The 24147-nt window shown below is 41.1% G+C and overlaps 2 protein-coding genes across 3 annotated transcripts in view; both read left to right on the top strand.

Moving 5' to 3' along the window:
- Nucleotides 1-17509, top strand: part of LOC148144509 (scavenger receptor cysteine-rich type 1 protein M130-like) — a 26000-nt gene extending 8491 nt beyond the window's left edge. Inside the window, exons 2-12 of the mRNA XM_087975365.1 lie at nt 550-727; nt 5470-5502; nt 6790-7104; nt 7731-8045; nt 11714-12037; nt 12908-13225; nt 15303-15620; nt 16608-16925; nt 17009-17065; nt 17152-17431; nt 17500-17509. Of these exons, the coding sequence (XP_087831491.1) occupies nt 550-727; nt 5470-5502; nt 6790-7104; nt 7731-8045; nt 11714-12037; nt 12908-13225; nt 15303-15620; nt 16608-16925; nt 17009-17065; nt 17152-17431; nt 17500-17509 (2466 nt within the window). The remainder of the gene's footprint in view (nt 1-549; nt 728-5469; nt 5503-6789; nt 7105-7730; nt 8046-11713; nt 12038-12907; nt 13226-15302; nt 15621-16607; nt 16926-17008; nt 17066-17151; nt 17432-17499) is intronic.
- Nucleotides 17440-24147, top strand: LOC148144508 (uncharacterized). 2 transcript variants are annotated; one of them, XM_087974799.1, is made up of 6 exons: nt 17440-17630; nt 17814-17930; nt 19237-19344; nt 20597-20704; nt 21983-22114; nt 23602-24147. In XM_087974799.1, the coding sequence occupies exons 1-6, from the start codon at nt 17510-17512 to the stop codon at nt 23610-23612; spliced, it is 597 nt and encodes a 198-aa protein (XP_087830925.1). In that variant the 5' UTR covers nt 17440-17509; the 3' UTR covers nt 23613-24147. The 2 variants fall into 2 exon arrangements, with proteins under 2 accessions (XP_087830925.1, XP_087830926.1); XM_087974800.1 differs by lacking the exon at nt 20597-20704.

Below are 24147 nucleotides of genomic sequence, written 5' to 3'. Positions count from 1 at the left end.
AAGAGTCAACTCTCCTGTTCCTCGGATGCTGCCTGACAGGTTGTGCTTTTCCAGCTCCACAATTTTAGACCCAGATCTCTACCATCTGCCATCCTCCGAGTAGACAAAGCAAAATAGATATGCACAGCACTTGGCTCGAAGACTACATTTCACGTTCTAGAGTTTCGAAACGTTATACCCTCATTTATTAGTTTGATATCTAAAGAAAGGAGCTTTATTGAAATATATTAACATCAATGTTTTGGAGAGGAAGGATAACACTACCACGTTTTAAGCATGGTTGGAGAAACACAGTAGGTCTGGCAGCATCTGTGAAGAGAGAAACACTGTTAACATTTCAAGTCCGGCCTGTCTATTCTTCAGAACTGAATAATGCATAAAAAAGGTGTCACCCCAGACCAGCAACGTTACATAATACTTTTCTCTCCACGTAAGCTGCTGGGATAGTTAAGTTCCTCCAGCCTTCTCTGTATTTATTCTCGAGTTCTAACCACCACAGTAATTTTCCTTTCACTCGGTGTCTTATTTGTATTGATCTGTTTTGTGAAGCGGGTTGTCTTGTGGGAGTTCACAACAAGCAAGAGAAATCACGAAGTCGTTGGACGGAATTTAATCGAAAGCATTTTGGGTTTAGTTGGAATGATTCCTGACCGGGGACCAAAACATGAATATTCTTTTCATCAAAAACGACGCTGTTCCAAACAATTGAAAGACATGTTTGAGTCGAGTTTGTGAACCTTCGAGACCGGGGGGTCAATTAGAATTCTACAAACGTTTAAAGAAATCTGAGAGTCGAAATTTTCAAATGCAACAGCATTCCAGAAATAGACCTCCCACTTGTCTGGAAAAGAAGTGAAATTATGCTACTGAGACAACAGATCTGCCAGAGAAAAAAAATGTAAACTAGACTTGGATCACTTGCATCTTATTTTCTTTCATTGTGATCGTTGCAATCTTTCAAGTCGGTAAACGGTTAGGCAGTTGGATTGCTTTTATGTGCTATTTATTTTTTCCAGAAATAACTTTCTCAGGTCAGATGATAAAGAAGTTGATATTGAATGTCTCCGTTCATTAATTTGGCGATTTTTCTTTTGTTTTATTTTGTTGTTATACAATTAGAGAAGAACATGAAATGCGAACTTCCAAGTTGTACCAATCATTTCAATATTCATTGGAATTATGAATAACTGACTTGTCAATCCACTAATGCATATTTAGAAACTATTAATTTGCAAAAAGAAAGAAAAGACCGAAGCACTTTCAGGAAACAATCTTCAACTCAAAGTTTTCTGTTTAAATTTGACTTGAATTCTTCAGTCCAGAAATCATTCCACTATTAGCGAATGACTCAAAATCCAACTGCGTGTGTTTTTTTTTCAAATAATAAATGTCACACAAAATGAGAGGAGACTATTTTATTTAACTTCTATATTTTTCAGTTAATACATATTAAATGTTAAGTCGCACTCAAAGCTGACAACTGTTCTGCGTTTTTGTCACTGTTAGTAATTTATTTTCTTATATTCCCCAGCTCCATTAATACTGTATTGAATTACGGGGTTTCAGTCGAATTGGAATGACTATGTGAAATCTGAATGAATGCTATCATTATAGAAAATAACTTGTTCCTGCCCTCCGTGTGTAGCTGAAGCAGACTGGAAATAAATGTGACATCTCGCTAATTGCACCGATTAAACTTGAAGTCGTCAGCAATTGGTGTTAGAATAGAGTATGTCAAACCCCGAAATGTGTAGAGCACAGTAATTACACCAACTCTCACCAACATTCCACATTGAAAGCCATGTCCGCCACCATGTTGCAATAGAAATATCACGTGAGATAGTAAATAGCGAGTTTTGAGAAAATTTGTAGCTCAGGTTGAGGTTCTGATGTAGGTTTGCCCGCTGAGCGTGTAGATTCATTTCCAGACGTTCCGTCACCCTACGAGGTAACATCTTCAGTGGGCCTCAGGTTAAATGCTTAAAAAAAATGAAATGAATATACATGTTCCAAAATGCCAGAATTATTCATTAATTACATCTTGTCTAGAGTCACGACTAATGTTACTTCTGCAGCCATTGATTGGAACAGTGCTCCCATCAGCTGTATTGTTCAAAATGAAGCAACTGATATGACATGGATTTTTCGTTTGCCAAAACTGCCCAGTTAGTAACGAACAACAAAAGTGTGCTCTATTACATAATATAAACAATCAATCTTGTACAATCTTAAGCAGTGCTTCAAAACTGTTTACTGCCTTTCCTAACATCTTTTTCTACTGAATCAACTGAACTCTCACTATTTTAAGTATCTTGACATGTATTTAACAGTGTGCAAAATAATAGACCAAAATTCTCACGCACGTAGTAATTATACAACAGTACATGGGAGAGAACAGCCGATACAATGAGCGGTTTAAGAATTCTTTAGTTGAAATTGTTTTGGGTGTTAGTGCATGACTGAAATCCAGCTGTGCGCCTTTTATTTTCTAATGAGAAGTGTAAAACGAGAGGATAATTATTTATTTAACTTCTATATTTTTCCGATAATACATATTAAGTGTGAAGTCGCATTCAAAAATGACAACTGTTCTACGTTTTATCGCGGTTAGTAATTTGGTTCTCTATATTTCCCTGCTTGACCAATACTGTGCTGAATTACGGAGATTTCAGTCTAATTGGAATTGCTTTGTGAAATCTAAATGAACGTACTAATGCAGAGAGAAAAAAAACAAGTTATTCCTGCCTTTCTCATGTAGCTGAAGCAGACTGGAAATAAACTTGACATCTCGCTAATTACACCGATTATACTTGAAGTAGTCAGTCAGCATCCCGTGTTTGAATAGAGTATGTCAAGCCTAAGTGTGTGGAGTACAGTAATTACACCAACTCTCAACTCATTCCACATTGAAAACCATGTTCTCCACCATAGAACATTACAGCGCAGTACAGGCCCTTCGGCCTTCGATGTTGCGCCGACCTGTCAAACCAATCTGAGACCCATCTAACCTACACTATTCCATGTACGTCCATATGCTTCTCCAATGATGACTTAAATGTACATAAAGTTGGCGAATCTACTACCGTTGCAGGCAAAACATTCCATATCCTTACTACTCTCTGAGTGAAGAAACTATCTCTGACATCTGTCCTATATCTATCATCCCTCATTTTAAAGCTATGCCCTCTCGTGCTCACCGTCACCATACTTGGAAAAAGGCTCTCGCGGTCCACCCTATCTAACCCTCTGATTATCTTATATGTCTCAATTAAGTGACCTCTCAACCTTCTTTCTAATGAAAACAGCCTCAAGTCCCTCAGCCTTTCCTCATAAGACATTCCTTCCATACCAGGCAACATCCTAATAAATCTCCTCTGCATCCTTTCCAAAGTTTCCATATCTTTCTGACCAGAACTGTACACAATACTCCAAGTGTGGCTGCACCAGAGCTTTGTACAACTATAGCATAAACTCCTCGTTCCGGAACTCGATCCCTCTATTAATAAAAGCTAAAACATTGTATTTCCATATTGCAATAGAAGTATCATGAGAGCTAGTAAATGTTTAAAAAGCTAATCAAGTGGACATACGTGCTCCAAAACACCAGAATTATTTATTAAATACATCTTGTATAGAGTCACGGCTGATATTACTCCAAAATCCTTTGGTTGGAACAGTGCTCCCGTCAGTTGCATTGTTCAATGACGTGACTTGGATTTGGCGTTTTCCAAAACTGGTGCAGTTCGCAAGGTACATCAAAAGTGTGATCTATCGCCTTAAAGTAAACAACCTATCTTGTATAATCTAACACAATCCTTCAAAATAAAATGTGATCCCTATTATCTTTTTCTACCAAATCAACCGAGCTCTGGCAATTTTAAGTCTCTTGACTTACAGGTAACAGTGTGCAAAATAACAGACCAAAATTCTCACAAACTTAAAAATTATGCAGCAGCACATGGGAGAGAACAGCCGATATAGTGAGCGGTTTTATTTAAATGAAAATTAAAAGTTTGAGAAAGAGGTGAGGCTGAAATTTGATTAAGTTGAAGAAGGACAATATTCCAGTGAACGCACCAGCCTGCAGGACATTGTTTTAGATTTTTGTTCCTCATTTTACATGACTAACTACATTCTTAAAGGAGCAAGCATTAAATATTCTGCATTGAACTGAGGGGATGTTGCCCACACATCATAAACACGGGAAAGAATGGATCAGTTCGATGAATGCAGGTTATAAGAGAATCTGTACAGCAGGGACAGAATGAATCAATGCATAGGGGAAGTGACCATTTGTCAACACGCTGTACAGGGCGGTGCATCTTCTCTTAATTCGTGAAAGTAGAGTTAAAACACCGAGATTGAAAACAGTTCATACGGGGTTTACGGATTATTTGAAATTTGCACGGGAAAACAAATCACCGGAAATTGAAAATGATCAAAGTTTGTCGCATAATCTGAGAAACGTTAAATTTATTTAAATTCCCAACAAGTTTCGATTCCTGCTTGACCTTACGAGGGGAATACAATATCTTATTAATGAACGTCATTAACAGGGCAAACTCAGTACATTTGAGTCTTTAAAAAATACAGAATGGGTTCATCATCATCCTGTCCCCAGTGCAGTTGAATATATATGTATATACTGGAGTGACAATTTGAGCGCAACAAGGAAATGAAAGGGAACTAATTAAGCTGGTTGTTCAAAGAGATAGCGTTGACCCACCGGACCTAGTGACCTCCTTCCTGTGTTTTGTCCAAGGGAAGTGTTTGTCGGCAGTTACATATTAAACTGTCTCTTTTGATGCATGGTATGACTGCATGTTTAGGAATTGGTGAAATTGAGAATTGCTGCTTTTCATTGTTGATGACTGAGCCTTGTGATGCTGCTGCCCTGCAGACACAGGAGCAGTGAGAAGCCGAATGTTTAAGATACGAAATGCGACACTTAAGTTGAATTGGAGAGTTACTCGCTGACGAAATACTGTCAGTTGCTGTTTATTCCAGCACTGCTGATCGAGCAAAAATCGTAGTATCCTGAAACCCTTTGATGGGGGCGCCTTGCTTTAGCCGCTGGGAAATATTAATGCTCTCTTCAGGAATAACGTTGAGTAGGTCGGGAGTGCAGCAGCGAGCAGAGCAATTAGTCATTTTGTGAAACATTCACACTGCCCCAACACATCCCAAAGAGGCTCACCACAGGTCCCAATGTGTTGGGTTGTCGTTGTCCGTGTCTGTGTGAAAACTTTGAAGATAAATTTAGAAGAAATAAATGGCAGCATTTGTTTGCTCCAGAAATTATATTTTCTGATTTATAAGTATTACATGAAACTATGATTTCTCATTTCCAGGTATCACTTACTTCTCAATGTAATGATAATACTCCACCCCAGTTTGTTTGATCTGTTTAATTCATGTCGAGGTGTTGCATTGCTTCCTAACACTATAATTCTCATCCGTCTATTTCAGGTAGACTTGTCGACACTCAGGCCGATGTGAGAGGTAATTGCATGTTATTTTAATAGAGCATGGAATCCCTACACTGGGGTTTATCTGTTCAGACGCGAAGCTGTGGTGATAGTCTCCATGCATTAGTGTTCGTTTGTTAACCAGCTCTTTGTTTATAACTGAGAGGGGGAGGCATTACTGCTGAAGGTCTCCAGTTCAAGTATTCCTGGACAACAGAGTGTGAAGCTTTATCTCCCATACGCAATGCTGTCCTCAAAGACAGAGACAAAGAATGGGGAGAATGTGAAAGATTAATTCCCATCCACACCGCAGTCCTCAGATACAGAGACAGTGAATAGAGACGGTGTGAAAAGCCAGCTGCACACAGAGTGCTGCTGTTGGAAACGTATTCAAATTACTTCACTCACTCGTGAGCGCTGACATTGTGCGCACATCACCGCGCATCCCGCAACGTTTCCGGCTGTGATAGACACAGTACTGTTTCATTTTATGATGCTCCCAGGGGTGATCGGTTGAGCCTTCCTGCCAATCATTGCTGAGAACGATAGAACCCAGACCATTATTGGCCCCGCCCATTCGGTTTCCCTGAAGTTCAAGTGTTTTCTGAACACTTGCCTTGATGGGGGCAGCTCCAACAGCAGTCGAAATGCTCATCACCACCCAGGGACAAAGCAACCCCTCCTTAATTGGCACTACATCCACAAACTTCAACTCTCTCCATCACCAACGCTCAGTGCAGCAGTGTGCATGATCTACATGATGCACTGCATAAATACACCAAAAATCTTCAGACGGCACCTTTCAAACTCGCGACCAGTTCCGTCTAGGAGGGCCATGGCAGACAGTACATGGGAGCACCAATCCCTGCAATTTCCCCAAAGGCACTCACCATCAGGACTCGTAATCATGTCGCCGTTCCTTCAATGCCGTCGATCAAAATCCGGAAAGTCCCTCGCTAAGGGACATTGAGGGTCTACAAACAGCAAATGGACTGCAGCGGTTCGAAAAGGCTCGGGAGGGTGTTGACCCAAGTGGTGATGTTCACTTTGCACAGATGGAATAAATTCCCACATTGCCCTGTGGAGATAATTTTCTCAATGGGGCCATTTGACGAACTCTCCCTTTCTGTGATGAATACCATTTTATAAAATACCCTTCCCCTTTCAGCATTCCCAGTTGGTGTTTTGCGTTAATTTGTAGCAGAGTGCATTTCTCCCATCCCCTTACCCTGATCGCTTGGTGAATGGGGGGTAACGGCTGTGGTGCGTGTTTTCATGCTTGTAACTTGTTAACCTTCGTTTCTATTTTTGCATCTTACAGAGGCATTTCGTCTGAGACTTGAGAATGGGGGCAGTCGTTGTGCTGGTCGATTAGAGATTGAATTCAGTGGACAGCGGTTTACTGTCAATCATAATGAATGGGACCTTCCGGATGCTACTGTTGTGTGTCGGCAGCTGAACTGTGGGACCGCTGTGTCTGCTCTCGGTGGAGCTCACTTTGGACCAGGATCGGGTCCTATTGCACCTTGGCTATTTGAGTGCAATGGTGCGGAACACAATATGTTTGACTGTCCAGAGAGGAGCTTTGCTTACTCCAACACTTCACACGACAATGATATTGGTGTCATCTGTTCAGGTAAAAATCTACTATCGTTTCTATGTAATTTAATCATAATCCAAATCTGTGAAACCAGAAATGGATATGGTAGCAGAATGAAAACTAGGTTAGAATGGTGCTGGAAAAGCACAGCCGGTCAGGCAGCATCCAAGGTGCAGGAAAATCACCGAGCGGAATGAAAACTGTCCAGTAATTCATAAACACTGATTTATTCAATATCATTATATAATGTGTTGAACATTTGAAGACAATGGGAGAGGGGAGTACCTGTTACTGTTTACGCTCCAGTGAAGGGGAAGGAGAGATGTCCAAAGTGATGTCACTTGAAGCCAAATCGAAAGATACCCCCCTGGAACTATCACATTTACAACCCAATTTATAATGAGACTCGACACTGTGTTGGCGAGCAGAATCACTTGTCATTTATCTTTAGCCTGAAAGTCGTTTTCTCTTTGACCAGCTGAGGATCAGGATTCTGGTGATGAACACAAGTGAGATTGACAGGGCTGCAAACTCACACTGATTGACGGAATCATTTGTATCCAGAGGTTTCAGATCTGCCATTAATCTGATGAATGTTCTTCCGTCAATAATATGAATTGGTATTGTTTGTAGTCGTTATGATTCAATGTTTCTCTTTTCAGACCACATCATTCCGAGGTTGGTCCCTGGAAATTCCCAATGCTTCGGCAGACTGGAGGTCCTGTTTGGTGACACCTGGAAAACAGTGTGTGGTCTTGACTGGGATTTGAAAAACGCTAATGTGGTCTGTGCGCAGCTTCATTGTGGAGTGGCAGTGTCTATTTCAAGCTCTGCTCATTCTGGCGGCAGTACTGTGCTCGCGGGGACTGAGGTGTTTAAATGTACGGGCAATGAGACTCAGCTGGGGAAGTGCCCTCGGTCTTCAACCACGCACCAGGATTGCACTGGACACAACAGTGTTACCCTGATATGTTCAGGTGAGTACAGACGTAATGGAGAAAGAGGGACGCATTTCGCTTTAATGTTTGTAAAAGTAATACTGCTGGCATTGCTGACATTGCTCTAACTGTGCCAGATTTTAAACAGTGCTTGTAGTTTCCAAACTAGTCAAGCAACTAGCTGCAATGTGGCATAGTGAACACGCAATTATTGGGACATAAGGTAGTTCAAAAATATTGCAATTGTGTTGGAAAAGAGATTTCGTCAAGTTTGTAAACTGTCTGCACTCAACATGTTTTATTGTCTACATTGTGTAAACGTCGAATCATTTAGACAGTAGCGAGCAGGTGTTAACGTAGGTAAATTGAAGTGAATATCAATTAAATTCATGTCAGGCTTTTCTTTTAACTTTTCCGGCCCCCCTTAACATTTTTGAACAGTGTATCTAAACTGTTTAAAATAATGAAACAACACTCTCTCCGACAAATTCTTCAGCATGCACTTACAGCTCACAATACTTCATCATGTAACATTTGTCATCATGGACATTTGTTCACCCATCGCATTCTGAACGTAACATGGCGTCTGGAGGCGATCCTACGCATTCCGTCACCATCACGTCGGTTTGAACTTACCTTTCTTAAGACCACTGTGTAATTTATAATAGTGTCCATATGATCAGTTATCCAATTCAGTGTCATTCCAATGCACACCACACCTCTTGCCCTAACCTTAACCTTTATGCCTATTACTCTTCCGAAGATCGGCTAACGGAAGTAATTTATTTTCCTCAGCTGACTTATTTGAGCAGTCACATTCTCGGGTAACTTCAGCTCCATTGTTTCAATGCAAACGACAGCTGGTCTCATACAATCTTCTCGAAAATAGAAGCGTCGTTGTATGTCTACTCCAGTATCGCTTGCTCGTATCTCCTCAAAGACCATGACATCCTTTGTGAATAATGTGTTGTACATAATTGTACACACCGCTTTTAATTATCCTAAAGACAACTGGATAACAATCAACGTGGCTTCTCTGCTTCTGCAGTAACTAACTCTAACTCCACATTGAAGTTAAAGTTGCAAAGCTGATTAGCGTGTCATGTATTGTATCAACTTGAAGCCCTCAGCCCTTCTTTCTATACGCACTTATTCAAAATCCGAATAGAGAAAAAGTGAAAACCTCCACATATAGGTTTCCCGTCACTTTCCTGGCTGCCAGAATATGCCCCCTAATGCTTTTTTGAATTAAGTCCCATTTGTCACTTGTCTATCCGTTCTGCCGTCCTTTCATTGCCCGACTAAAGTTGATTGCTACCATACTTAATGGTTTGAACACATTAATGTCTTGTATCATGAGCTATTACTTTGCATCTTAATGCAAACTTGGGAAATCCCTTCTTTCAAAACCACAAATGCGAGGTTGTTATTAGTATCCTTACTATGCTTTGAAACGTCATGAATGTCTCAATTATCTTAAACTGCTAAACTCCCTTGTTGACCATATTTAATTGAAGTGCTTTAATATAGAAAATATTGGTAACTTCTGCCATTCGAGTCGCATTGGAGTGCAGCATTTCCGACGGAGATCCAGTAACTCAGTTGGCCGAATGGCTGGGATGTGATGTAAGTTGATGCTGACAGCATTGGTGCAATACCTACTGGGTCTGAACTTGGCCTGAATGTCTCCATCGTTCGCCCTTCAGCTGCTTAGTGGTAACCTTCAGGCTCAATCGCCATCAGTTTGTCTCTCTCTCTCTCAGGAGCGTGTAGTTATATGATCATCTTGACTTTGGTGACTCCTCCTTCAAAGCTAATCCAACTTCGCGAGCACTCATCACCAAATGCAGCACAGATTTTCACTGAGCATAGAGTGTTAAAACGCATCCTCATTATTTAAATTCGACAGGACTCGGCATGAGTCATCACAAGCAGTCTGTTAGGAAGATTATTTCACTGTGAGTGTTACAAGCAGGTTCGTGAAGTAAACGTAATTATTTTAGAACATTGAACAGTGCAGCACAGAACAGGCCCTTCAGCCCACGATGTTGTGCCGACCACTGATACTCATGAATGCACCCTCACATTTCTGACCATACGCATGTCCAGTCGTCTCTTAAATGTCCCCAATGATCTTGCTTCCACAACTGCTGCTGTCAACGCATTCCATGCTCTCACAACTCTCTCTGTAAAGAACCCGCCTCGGACATCCCCTCTATACTTTCCTCCAACCAGCTTAAAACTATGACCCCTCGTGTTAGTCATTTCTGCCCTGGGAAATAGTCTCTGGCTATCGACTCTATCTATGTCTCTCATTATCTTGTATACCTCAATTAGGTCCCCTCTCCTCCTCCTTTTCTCCAATGAAAACAGTCCGAGCTCAGTCAACCTCTCTTCATAAGATAAGCCCTCCAGTCCAGGCAGCATCCTGGTAAACCTCTTCTGAACCCTCTCCAAAGCATCTTTCCTATAATAGGGCGACCAGAACTGGACGCAGTATTCCAAGTGCGGTCTAACCAAAGTTTTATAGAGCTGCAACAAGATCTCACGGCTCTTAAACTCAATCCCCCTGCTAATGAAAGCCAAAACACCATATGCTTTCTTAACAACCCTGTCCACTTGGGTGGCCATTTTAAGGGAGCTATGTACCTGCACCCCAAGATCTCTCTGTTCCTCCACACTGCCAAGAATCCTGCTTTAATCCTATACACAGCTTTCAAATCCGACCTTCCAAAATGCATCACCTCGCATTTATCCAGATTGAACTCCATCTGCCACCTCTCAGCCCATCTCTGCATCCTGTCAATGTCCCGCTGCAGCCTACAACAGCCCTCTATACTGTCAACGACACCTCCAACCTTTGTGTCGTCTACAAACTTGCTGACCCATCCTTCAATCCCCCCATCCAAGTCATTAATAAAAAATACAGAGAGTAGAGGCCCAAGGACAGAGCCCTGTGGAACACCACTTCCAGGCAGAATATTTTCCTTCTGCTACCACTCGCTGTCTTCTGTTGGCCAGCCAATTCTGTATCCAGACAGCTAAGTTCCCCTGTATCCCATTCTTCCTTACCTTCTGAATGAGCCTACCATGGGGAACCTTATCAAATGCCTTGCTGAAGTCCATATGCACCGCACCAACAGCTCGACCCTCATCAACATTTCTAGTCACATCCTCAAAGAACTCGATAAGGTTTGTGAGGCATGACCTGTCCCTCACAAAGCCGTGCTGACTGCATTTAATCAAGCCATGCTGTTCCAGATGGTCATAAATCCTATCCCTCAGAATACTTTCTAACACCTTGCAGACGACAGACGTGAGACTGACTGATCTGTAATTGCCGGGGATTTCCCTATTTCCTTTCTTGAAGATAGGAATTACATCTGCCTCTCTCCAGCCCTCAGGTACGACTCCGGTGGAGAGCGAGGATGCAAAGATCTTCGCAAGTGGCAAAGCAATTGCATTTCTCGTTTCCCGAAGCAGCCGAGGACAAATCTGCTCCGGGCCTGGCGACTTGTCAATCTTAGTGTTTGACAAAATTTTCAGCACATCAGCTTCCTCTATCTCTATCCATTTTGAAGAAATTAAATCTCTGTTTTTAGGATGTTGCACGGATAAGATGCTATTGGTTTTCTCTTTTGCATCTTGCAGAGTGTCTGTAATAATAGGGATTTGCAAACACTTGTAATTTGTTTGGTCCAAAACAGGAAACCATGGACTCCGGTTGGTTGGTGGGGAGCACCGGTGCTCTGGGCGAGTGGAGGTCCTGCACGGGGAGCAGTGGGGAACGCTGTGTGGTGATTACTTTGACGCACAAACCGCCAGCGTGGTCTGTGAGCACCTTCAGTGCGGGACTGCAAAGTCGATACCCAAAGATGCTCGATTTGGGAGGGAAGCCGGGCCAATGTGGAAACAAAACTATAAATGCCGTGGAAACGAGAGACGATTGGGGGACTGCGCAGTTTTGCATGAGGAAAATTTCAACTGTTCCCATGGAAATGTGGCCAATGTCATATGTTCGGCTGTGTCTGGTAAGTCTGGCAGATGTCCTTCCTGACGAAAGATAATTAAGTGGATACGCTTTTGGATCAAGTGATGCTGGTTTCAATGTCATCATTATTCAGACACAATTTCCGTTCTAGATTACCCACTGAATTTGAACTCCACCAGCTACCATTCTGAAATGTGTGAGAAATACTCTTTCCACACGACCACTTTCCCTCATGTTACTGATCAAGGTGTAATGCTTGTTATAACGCAACGATATTCTGAGATAGGACAGCTGACATTTTTACTTAACTTTGTCATAAATCCCACACTTGGTTTTTCAAATTTTTAACGTTTCATAAATACCATCTAAGATGACAATTAATTTTCAGAACCTCTGCACGTATCTAGATCGTTCATCAAACGTCAAGTCTGTCTCTCTGTCCAAGGACGTTTTCAGACTCATGGGGTCTTGAAGAAAATTCTGTTAGTGCATCTGAAGTGGTGTGGGCCTCTGAGTGATAATACTCGGACGCATAGGTAGCGCGTCGGGAGAGTTTGCAAAATCAGAACAGACGTGATAAAAATAGATAATTTGACAGCTTTGAGTGGAATTCTCACGAGTGTTGCCTCTGACAAAGTATAGCAAATCGGCCACCGTGCATTAGGGATAGCCAGGGAGCATTTCAATTCCTTCTTTGTGAGATCAGCCCCACCACTACCCAACAATCACAGGGTACGTCATTTCCCCATTGTTCCAGATTTACCAGACGTGTTACTCCACAGCTTTCTCGAATGGTTGGAAAGGGAAGGTGATGCAAAACTATTGGAGAAGCCGTCACTGACGATTTTTAAAATCATAATTTTCGTTCGATTGTTAATTCTCGTTGTTCTCAATAAATCTCATGTTACAGATGAGAATTTCTGGCCAAGACTAGTGAATGGGGGAAGCCGCTGTGATGGCCGAGTTGAGATTTACTACAACGGTAGCTGGGACACAGTGCAAGACACCCTGTGGGATCTGAGTGAAGCTGACGTTCTCTGCAGACAGCTCGAATGTGGACAAGCTTTGGAAACGTATAACACCTCAAAATATGGAGACAGTAGTGAGCGTGGGACCGTACATAGTGTCCAGTGTCACGGACAGGAATTGCTTCTCCGGGACTGCAATATCTCCAACACATTGAATCAGTTTGTCTCTGACAGCACTGATGTTGGCGTCCTCTGCTCAGGTGAGGAGACAGTTCACAGCTAAACATTTCTTGTTGCAGCTGTGCAAAACTCTGGTGTGGCCACTTTGGAGTATTGCATACAGTTCTGGTCACCACATTGTGGGAAGGATGTGGAAGATTTGGAAAGGGTTCAGAGGCGATGTACGAGGATGTTGCCTCGAATGGAGGGAAGGTCTTATAAGTAAAGGCTAAAGGACTTGAAGCTGTTTTTGTCAGAGATAAGAAGTTTGAGAGGAAACTTAATTGAGACAGGAAAGATTAGATCGGGTGGACAATGAGAGCCTTTTTCCTCGGAATGTGATGACCAGCACGGGAAGACATCATATAAAATTGAGGGGAGATAGGACAGATATTAGAGGTAGTTTATTTCCTCAGAGTGTAGAAGGGACGTGGAACACTCTGCTTGCAACAGCAGTGGGTTCACTGACTTTAAGGGCTTTTAAGTGGTCAATGGATAAACATGTGAACGAAAATGGATTAAATGGACAAATATATGAATGAAAATGTAGTAGGGTAGGATATTTAGTCTTCAGATTGTTTTCAGTGGTCAGCAGGACACTGAGGGCCGAAGGGCCAGTACTGTGCTGTAATGCTCATGTTCTATGTTTTAAACCTGCTGTAAGATATCAAATCAGATTTCGTTCTTCTGAGCAGATTGAAAATGTGCTGGAATTGTTCTTCCGTATTACCCAGAACAATGATTTAACACTGTGGTGGAAGCAGTCATGGACCAGATGGATGCTTGTGAGGAACTCAGCATTTTTTGCAAGATAAAAACCAAAACAATTTTATGATTCAGAAAGTAAAACTGACACAGATATATGAGAGAGTCGTTAGTATGGGGAGATGTTTCAGGATGAATATCTAAACCTGTTCACTACGGGCTGAAGTTCGTATTTGATGCACAAGAAGACACATTCTGTATTCAACAGTTGTCTTGAGATAATTAGCACAGGAAACTGATTTGAAAAGACGCATGGGGTATAAGTGCATAGAGGATAGAGGGCTTGTGAGGATACACCGAATACAAGACACCAAGACATAAATGTTGACACTTCAAGGCAACTATGACCATGTGACTATTTTTCCATCGCAACCATTTCCATCTTGTTATCATCGTCTCCTGCCATGCAATAAGTCGAAAGGTGAATTATTCTGTCCTGAACCAAGACTTTTACATTTGACCAGAAGGTGAGTTTCCTGTCCATGCCATATCTAAAGCCCTTCATTTGCACCATTTTAACATTGGTTAACCTCACCTTTAATTCAACTGATGTACAGCTGAGATTCGCATCCTGTTGCCTGGACTAATCCATTGCTCTCCGACTACCTCCCCCCATGTTACCTTCTGGAAACCTGTGTTAATTAATAACTACTGTGTCCTTGAGCAATCTCAGTCTATGTCTGGTTCCTTAATTGCCATGTGCACAGTGCTGTACATTCCATCGCAGTTAACATAGCTAATAAATTCCTATCACTCTGACCATTGTTTCCCACTTAATGTACCGATCATTTAATTCCTACGATAGGTTTAGTGATATACTTAACAGCAGGTAATACGATTGCCTAAGTCTGCCAGTATCGAGATTCCTCTTCGAAACCCCCCTTTGTCTTCACCTGTCTTTACTTCAACCTGAACAGCTAACACTTGGTTATGTTTTGTATATTGTTGAGCAGCTTTATATGAAGTTTGGAGCAGTGTCCCTTATGTCTCTGTGTTGTAATGTTTTATTCTGATTTACCTGTAGTTTTAAATGTTGAAGTTGAAGGACGTATGAGACAGGCTTTATATCGGGCATAATGTGATGGGTGCAGTCAAATGACAATCAATTGGTCAAGACATATATTGAGACGTTCATGCAATAATTATTTGATAAAATCATTTTATTGCTGCACATTCATGGGAAAATAACTGATTTTATCTATTAACACTGACAGCTGTTGCATTTCATGCTTTTATGCACATTTCACAGGAAAATATGAAACCGCATTTTGCCTGATTCTATGCATAATGCTGGAATGAACAAACAGGGCAGTGGGGATTGAAACTGAAATCGTCTGTGTTATTGTCTAACAGAACACATCCAGTTAAGGCTGTCAGATGGATGGACCCGCTGTGCTGGTCGATTGGAGATTTACTACGGAGGCATATGGGGCTCCGTGTGTGATGATGCTTGGGATGAGATAGATGCTCAAGTGGTTTGTAAACAACTAGGTTGTGGAAAGACCCTGGATATGACACCGCATTTTTCCTTTGAACCCGGCTCAGGCCCAATTTGGTTGAAAGATGTGAAGTGTTCTGGAAACGAATCACTTCTTTGGGAATGCCCGTCAGCACAATTGGGTCAGCAAGACGACTGTTCTCATAAAGAGGATGTGAGAATTGTATGCTCAGGTAAGAAGACTCAGTGTTCTTGCTCTCCTTCAATGCAATATCCAATGATTCATACAAGCATCAATCTCGTGAATTCGTGAGGATGCGCAACAGAGGCAGCATTTAAAAGCAGTGGTTCATGTCATGTCCATATTGCACAAAGTGATCAGAGCTATTATTTTATCTATACTGAACAATCTTTCGATGAAACCAAATCTCTATCTGACACATGCAGAACCAAGCGTCAAAGGTGCCATTGAGGCCCATTGTCACGACTCAGAGTGAAGTAAATACTTTCCAAATTGATTTATTTGTAATAAACTCTAATTTATGATCTTCAGACTTGTACTCAGAGACTAGAAATGTGGTTTGTATCTAAATATAACTCAATCGTGTCACTTTTCTACAACAGTTTGATGTTTATTTTGTGATATCATAGCATAATCAGCCAAATAATTTCCACAGAACAGAATTAATTTTTTCCTCACTCATTACCGTGTATCTTTTCCACTGGAAATGATGCACAGTACTTGCCTTTTGAGCGATTTTTCGGAACTGTAACTCCGTAATTTGTTGTCAATCGGAATGCTTGAAATTGCTTCTGGGTCACCAAATGCAAATTGTTGCTCGCAATATTAAACCGCCATGACGTCTTCACCAGTTCAAAAAATGGATCGCCACTCTCAGTATTCTGAAAATCTGACAATCTACTTTGAACACAGACCTTCCTTTTTCTGTCAGGTTTATTCTCTACTATGTTTGCACGCTCAATCATTTCAAGGTTCCAGTCGGACATTTTTGAAAGACTTCTGAAACTACATGCACGGTCCAGGTTTTTTTGTCCTGCGTCTACTTGGTATCTCCACAAATTCTTAACGACGTTTCCCAAGTTATAGTGTGCACCATATTCATATGTCTCACTTGAGTTGCACCTCAGAGGGTAGTCACAGGTATGTACTGAAGACGTTGTCAATCTCTCAATTTGGTTACCTGTTATTGCATGAACAGAACACAAGGAGGTACGGTTGGCGAATGGAAAGCATCGCTGCCAGGGGAGAATAGAAGTGTTCTACAATGGGACCTGGGGAACGGTATGCTTGGAAAATCCAGATGTACGGAGTGCTGAACGAATTTGTGAAGATTTCGACTGTGGTGACCTTTTGTCCATTGATTTTGACGCACAGTCATTCGGAAAAGGGACGGGACCTGTTTGGCTCGGTGGGTTGGAGTGTCTGTCGCACAGGTCGGCTGTGCGGCAATGTCAGGCAGATCCCTGGGGCCGTTGCAGCTCTGGACAGTTGGAAAATGCAGGTGTCTTTTGTTCAGGTAACACAACAAACTTTCTCAAGGTCTGGCTGTCATTTCAGTAGTGACTTCCAATGAGCTCATCATGTTTCTCCCCTTAACAGAGAGAAATGTGACAAAGGAGCAGAGCCTCAATTCAAATTCCTGCGATCAACGATCAGGTGCGTCCTCTTAATGAGTGCGTCAGCTCTGGGAATGGGGTTTCTGCTTTGCACTTCGTTCAATAATAATCAATTCTTTGCCACAGAGCCACAACACAGCGTGCGCCTGGATGGAGGACGCAGCAACTGTTCTGGGAGAGTGGAGATCATGTGCGATAAACGTTGGGGCTCGGTGTGTGGTGATTCCTGGGATATAACTGACGCCAATGTTGTCTGCAGACAGATGGGATGTGGGTTTGCTGTATCGGCCGGAGGAGGGGCCCCTGTCTCCCTGAGTGAAGGTGTGATCTGGCAGAATGATGTGAAGTGTAAGGGCAGTGAATCCTTTCTCTCCGACTGCCTCTCCTCACCCCCAGCTAAATTGGAGTGTAATCACAAGGAAATTGCCAGTGTGATTGGCTCTGGTAAGAACAAAGCTGACTGGCGCCGACCAGTGGTTATTAAATGCTGGAAATTAGTGCTAGCCTTTGTCATCCTAAATTAAGTTTCACGTTCATGAATATTTATGCAATCTCTTCCACAGAATTCGAGTTGTTGCTGACTTCCCCTTCACCTCCACCTGCGGGTATTTAACATTGTTACTTTTATTAATATTTATGTTAGCGTTACTTTCATGGCTAGTGGCATTGACGCTCTTGGCATTTTTCGATTTCCGAATTTATGTCCATGTTTTCTTATTGTTGGATTCTTTCGAACCATACAAGCAGATTGTATCTAATATGAATTTCTCTGCAATCTCTTCTTCAAGGACAGGAAAGTAAACCTATTTCTACACCTGTTGTCGTCGGCCTAACCTTGGGAACCCTGTTAATCTGTGAGTTGTTCGCACTACTGGTGGTAATGCAGAGAAAGTTAGAAATGAAAGGTGAACCTCATATCTACTGACTGAGCTTACACTGAGACTGTTTTATACTTCCATATGGTATGGGGGCTGTTGCATTTTTATGGCAACTCTCCATTACTTGGCTTCAATTGTGGTGATTGTGGGGCGTTTTCTAGATACTTGCTTTCTTCAAGAAGCTTGACCCGTTGAAATGTTAAATTTAAAATTGAGGCAAAGATAAAACTCTTCAACAATGTAAATAGGCGCTAAAATGTGATACAAATCACATCAAATATTTATCAAGTTCTTTCACATCTATAGAGAGAACAAAATGTAAAATTAGCGTGGTGTTCTCCCGAATTATTGTCAATAAGAAGGAAATGCAATGATTAAATCACTCTTATCTTTCCGTTTGCATGTACATGACATTCCAGAACAATTTACTCATCATTGCACTGTGTCTACAAGATCCATTAAGGCGTATACACAGTGTGCTAGTTATTTATTCATCAGTTAGTTTTATGATTCTTCACTTCTTGGGTGCTGATGGCAGAACCCAAGATCAGCGTAAAGATTAAAATTTTTTTTGTTCGTTCAGTCATCCAACAACTGGCTTCTCGTCACTGATGAGATGACACTTGTTCACATTTTACACAGGCTTCAAAGGATTTACCTTGGAGCAATTCACCTCTTGATGCCCATAACAATAAAGACGAATAACAAAAGATATATTTTTGAATACTTTTGTACGTTTTCTTAAGTTTAGTTTGTATTAGCAAACAAAAGCATGCACTTAATTTATCATTTTCAATGTTAGTAAGGTTCTCCTGATTTCACGTTTCTCACGTTATTGCATCCGACTAATTACAATAAATACACACTTGTCTGATTACAACACCTGAAATCTAATAAAGATACTTGCCCCCCCTTTTTTTTTGCTACGTTTATCTTCAGCATTGAATTGTGACCTCCTATGGTCATCCCCATTCTTAAGCAATTGTCTACAAATTATCGGTAGGTTCTCCACGTTCATTAAGTTGAGAAATTTTAATTTCAGTCGTCAGTGTTTTCCCTTACATGAAAGATTGTGAGCTGAGAATGGCCTTAAATAAGCATTTAAATAAGTAAAATTCGAATACAACTGGCCAGACACATCCCAACAAGCAGCATCTTACTTTGTGTGGTTAACATAGTAAGTATCAGTGATCTTTCCACGTTGTGCCAAGATTCACTTCTCCAGGACTGCATGAACTACAACTCTTCACACTAGTGTAGCTTCAGAGGTAAACACCATGTTGCTGCGAGTGGTCAGCTACAAATGCTGAGCTGTATATTCTTCTTTCAACAGAACCGGACCCTGGCGACAGAGACTCCAATCTTGGTTTGTACCAAGGAATTTATGAAGAAATTGAAGATATTCCCCCTGCCCAGAAGACGGATCCGAAACATGGATCAGGTACGTATTTCCTAATTTATAGTCAGTCATAATTCGATATGCATGGCTTTCATCCAACTGCAAGCAAAGCTGAGGAATTCCTATGCAAATAGATACGAACAATCACAGAGGTGCAAACAGTGCAGACCGAAGCGCTTTGGTTCATCGTGTCTACACCAGTTCTAATATCTATAAATAGCACTAAAACGAGATGTTTGACTTCTATAATGTTTCGTGATTGATAATGTGGGATGCATATATATGTAACAAATGCATAGACACGATTCCTGCCCACCAAGAGTGCAAAAAAACCCAATGGGGAGGATTCCCTTGTGAATCTGGTGACGGGCATTGTGATGCATCAACTAGAAAATATAATAAAGTAAACAACGGGAGATTATGACCTTTGACCTAAGAATTGTGACTATAAGAATGGAAAGCAACATTACATGATCAGAGATAAAAGTGATTGATTAATATTTCCAACACAGAATACTACAGAAAAGAAAATTAAATAAAAGCATTCTCAAAGATTAGCACACTGCCATAATCAGATGAGTTTAAAGAACATTTAATAGATTAAAGAAATTTAGATTGTTTTACAGAAATAATAACACTTAAAGACAAATTGGACAACATTGAAAGTAGTTGTCAGGGAAACTGAAGCAATTCAATTTACTTGATCATATACGCTGAACAAATGTCAAAGACTACAAATTAAGTGATTAAGTGTATTGTGTGTAAAATTGTGTGATCGTTGTGAGAACTGAAATTTGTTTCCCACCTCTCGTCACAGCGATTTTGCATTGCAATTCACGTTAAAGCGGTGCAATTTGTGCTTCGAGGGCTTTCCCATAATATGCTCCATTGGCGGTATTCTGGCTGTCATTACCGTGATGATAAAATAATTATGTTTTCTTATTTTAACGCTCCTCCATTAAATGTAAAACCATTGTCGGTAACGCTGAGAGATATAGGATTAGACCTTGATCGTTTTGCTCAGTGAGCCTGCTCTGTTCGTCAATTGCGGCTGACAGGATTCTCAAACCCAATCTCCTGCCATCTCCCTGGAAGCTTTTGTTCTCTTACTCATCACGGAGCTAATTGTCTCCACCTTGAAGACACTCAGTGACCTCGCCTCCACAGCCTCTGTATCAATGCGTTTCACAGATTCACTACCCTCTGGCTGAAGGAATTTTGATTCATTGCAGTTCCCTCAGGTTGTGCCTTCACGAGATTGAATTTTACATTAACCCTCCCCTTGTATTTTTAGGAATTTCCATTGACTCAATCAATCACATTGAATACTGCACCAGCCACAACGTCAGTGACAATAGTCTGGAAGCAGAAAATCCTGGGGTGAACTTCAACAGTATTCCAGGTATGCATGTGTTCACTTTCTGTCAGTTCACATTTGTCTTTCAATCAATCCGCCATCCAAAGCAAAAAATGTCAATGTTCACAACAATCTAGAATGATGCCGCCACCAACGGCTGTTTCATTAGCATTGTCAGTGAAAAAAAAAGTTGCTGGTTTGGAGATAGAGAGACATGGCCCATGAGTACTTCTCCGTGAAATGTTTTAATTATTCCATTAACTATTCTCATCCCATATCCCAGCACTTGGCCCGTAGACTTATATGACTTGGATTCACACCACCTCGATGGGTGCATCAATAAGGAGGTTTGGAAGGTTATGGGTCTTGTGCTGTCTAATGAGATTAAATCACTTCAGGATATGGTCAGTACGGACACTTTGGCCTGAAGGAGCTGTTTCCATGTTGTGTAATTCTATGATTCCATGTACGAGTAAACACTTCTTAAATCCTATGAGAATTTGTTCTTCCACCGCCCTTACAAGCGGTTAATTCCGGATTTACAGTGGCGTCCGTCTCAAAACATTCTCCCTCACCGTTTCTTGATTTCTCCCATCGCTTACCTTACCTCCTCTTATCTTACATCTAACACCTCCGTTCTTTGAGCTCTCCAGCAAAGAGAAAAGTTCCTTCCTTGCTATCCCACCCGTGTCCATCATAATTTCATAATGCATTTCAACGTGTCCCCCTTTAAAGTCCTCAATTCCACTGGAAAAAAATTAAATAGCAACAGCTTTTCTGCAACTCATCCCCTAAGAAGTGTTCCTGTAATCAGTGAGATTATTCCCGGCTGCTGTATGCCGAATATTCAAGCATCTGCCTTTGACCCACTTTCCATAATAGCTTTGATGAAGAGTAACCTATCGCAAATTTAATATTTACAACGGATCTAATATCAACTGCCTTTTGGAGAATATAATTCTCTCATAGATTTTGTTCATCCACACATCTCTCCTGAAGGTTGTGACATTAGTTCTCAGAATGTGTCTCCAAATCGAGAATCGTTCAACCTTTGAAGTGGTTAATCTTTAACTACCATGCCTTATGCCGTGAATAACTTGAAGAATTTAGTCAGACACTCTTAACCTTCTATGTTTTAGAGAAAACAGTTATCGGTTTCATTGCCTCTGCTAATCCAGTGACTCCTGAGGAACACTGAAGTATCAAACTCCTTAAATATTCACTTTCCAGAACTAAGATTATATGACAACACGGATCTCCTTTTCCAGCTCTCAGTGCTGTGTGTTACAGCTTATGTCAGTGATACTCATCTTTTCCTCCAAGGTCCACTTCATGCTGATTACGACGATATTGAGACTGAAGATGTTGAATCTCAGGATGGCCAGTTACAATTGGACAGTGATCCTGATGAAGCCCTCTCACTGACAAATAACGACAATGGCCATTGCGTACTTGGTGAGTTGAGTTTCAGATACTCGCACATCAACTCACACACTGTGTGTTTGCACTGCTTTAATTCCTTTGCATTGTTTGATTAATATTAGACCTGCTGAAAATCTAAGACGACCATTCAAAGATGTCACAGCCTTACCTCCACAAGCTGCCATTGTGGAAAAGTTGTATTACTGGACAGGGTTATTCATTTCAAGGCAATGAAGAATTGTGTATCAAACAGTATTAAAGACATAGATATTGATTATACACTGTGCTTGATGAACTCTTTGAATATCCGTCACTATGTTCCATGTTCCATTAGTTGTGATGTTAAAAGTCTATAAAACTCCTGTTTGAAAAAATCGCCACGTGGCTAAACAGACAAAAAAAAAGCCGAAAGGGGCACTTACATGCTCGATGTTTTCAATGCCATATTTCTCTGTCCTCACTAGAAAGACAAACGCTGGGGATCTTTATTTACAGAGAGGTATGTTTCATATTGTTGCTCCGTGGACCTGTACTCATCTCAGTTCGGGAGGGGGAATGATTTTCTCTCATGTGAACATCATCAGAGCCATTGGTGCTCTTGCAACTAAAATCCAGACTACCTAACCAGCTGCTTAGTCATTTCAACATTTCCAATTGGCCTTTGGAAAACCTTACTCCATTATATTCTTACCTTTCGTGTTCCTATGTTTCCCCAGTGATCATCATGAATCAATCCCTAATTTATCTCCTCACACCCACTGACGTCGTTTCTCTGATGCTTTTAAGTACCTTTTGTGTGTACTTCCCACCAAAATGAGCTATTCAGCAACCTGTTACACACCCTCCTGCGTCTTCTCGAAAGAAGAATCTCTGCATCCATGGCGTCCACTCGGCTTTCTGTCCATTGATGCTGCCAGCCCTGCTGGGTTGTGCTGCAATTTCTGCTTTTCTTCCTGACTTCCAGTGTCCGCAGTTCTTTCAGCTTCCTATATCTACTTTCACACTTTTCCATCTTTAACGTCACAACATGTAAGGTCTCCAAAGATATCTCTGCTAAATATGAATTGTGTCAGTGTATTTCAATTCCTCCAATTAGAGTTCACAAATGTTTCAATATTGAGATATCATTGATCAAAGCCACAGGTAAAATCCTCGGTGATTATGAAAATGATTAATAATCGTTGCTCATCGTTAGTAATCTGACTAAAGTCTTATTAACAAGGAAGACATAAATTAACAGTGAAAAACAGGAAATTAGAGTGGATTTGAGGACAATATTCATTGCGATGTTACAAGTCTGCAATACTTCTGTTTTAATGAATCGCCATCTGACAGGGCAGTAAATATGAAAGGGGACCTTACAATCTCGAAGTTTTCAATGTCGTATTGCAGAGGCAGATTTAGTCTTTTCCCCAGTCCCTGGAGTGAGAAACCTCAGCTGGGGATTGACAGGTTCACGTGCTGCAAATACGCCCACAGGTGACTCAAGTGGACTCAAACTATTTTCTTTATCATTTCAGGTGAACGTTAGTCTGTTTCAACATGGGACGTCCTGAGGCTGATAATCCTTGAGAAGTCGTCTACAATCGTTTCCCGAATGCTGTTTTTTCTTTGCTTCCCTTCAGTATAAGGTTAACTTCATTGTAATTCATCAACATTTGACCTGCATTGACCTGACTATATTCATATTCGCTGTTTCTTGATTTGATCGCGTACATTGTTGTGAGTTAAAAGGGGAAATTATTAAATTGCACACATAACATTTCAATCTTTGGATTAATGTTACGATTCATGCCTCTGTATTGTTTTATAGACTCGTAACTGGGGACGATATACCCATGGTTTATCTCTGAAGTATTTTAAGGCATTCCATGTGTATTTGCTTCAGTTTTTTCATACCTGATGCAGGAATAAATAAAATGCGTGAAATCAAAATATTATCCGAGCTGCTCTTTCACTGTTTAATGGATGAATATGCTTTGCCATATACTTGATTAACTGGTAATCTTTCTGGTCGTGAGAATGTCCAATGTAAATTGAATTTCATCAATAAAAGTGTGGCGATT

This window comes from Chiloscyllium plagiosum, unplaced genomic scaffold (assembly GCF_037043375.1).
Source record: "Chiloscyllium plagiosum isolate Xiang-an unplaced genomic scaffold, Cpla_swu_hap1 HiC_scaffold_27, whole genome shotgun sequence".
Taxonomy (NCBI): Eukaryota; Metazoa; Chordata; class Chondrichthyes; order Orectolobiformes; family Hemiscylliidae; genus Chiloscyllium; species Chiloscyllium plagiosum.
Note: the sequence above shows the minus strand (reverse complement) of the source record. Positions and strands in the feature narration are given on the sequence as shown.

Excerpts from the sequence above, each read along its gene's own strand:
- LOC148144508 (XM_087974799.1), top strand. The coding sequence starts at position 17,510 with ATGCTGGAAATTAGTGCTAGCCTTTGTCATCCTAAATTAAGTTTCACG. Across the intron at positions 17,631-17,813 it reads CCCTTCACCTCCACCTGCGG|GACAGGAAAGTAAACCTATT; the intron begins GTATTTAACATT and ends CTCTTCTTCAAG. Across the intron at positions 19,345-20,596 it reads GGATCCGAAACATGGATCAG|GAATTTCCATTGACTCAATC; the intron begins GTACGTATTTCC and ends TTGTATTTTTAG.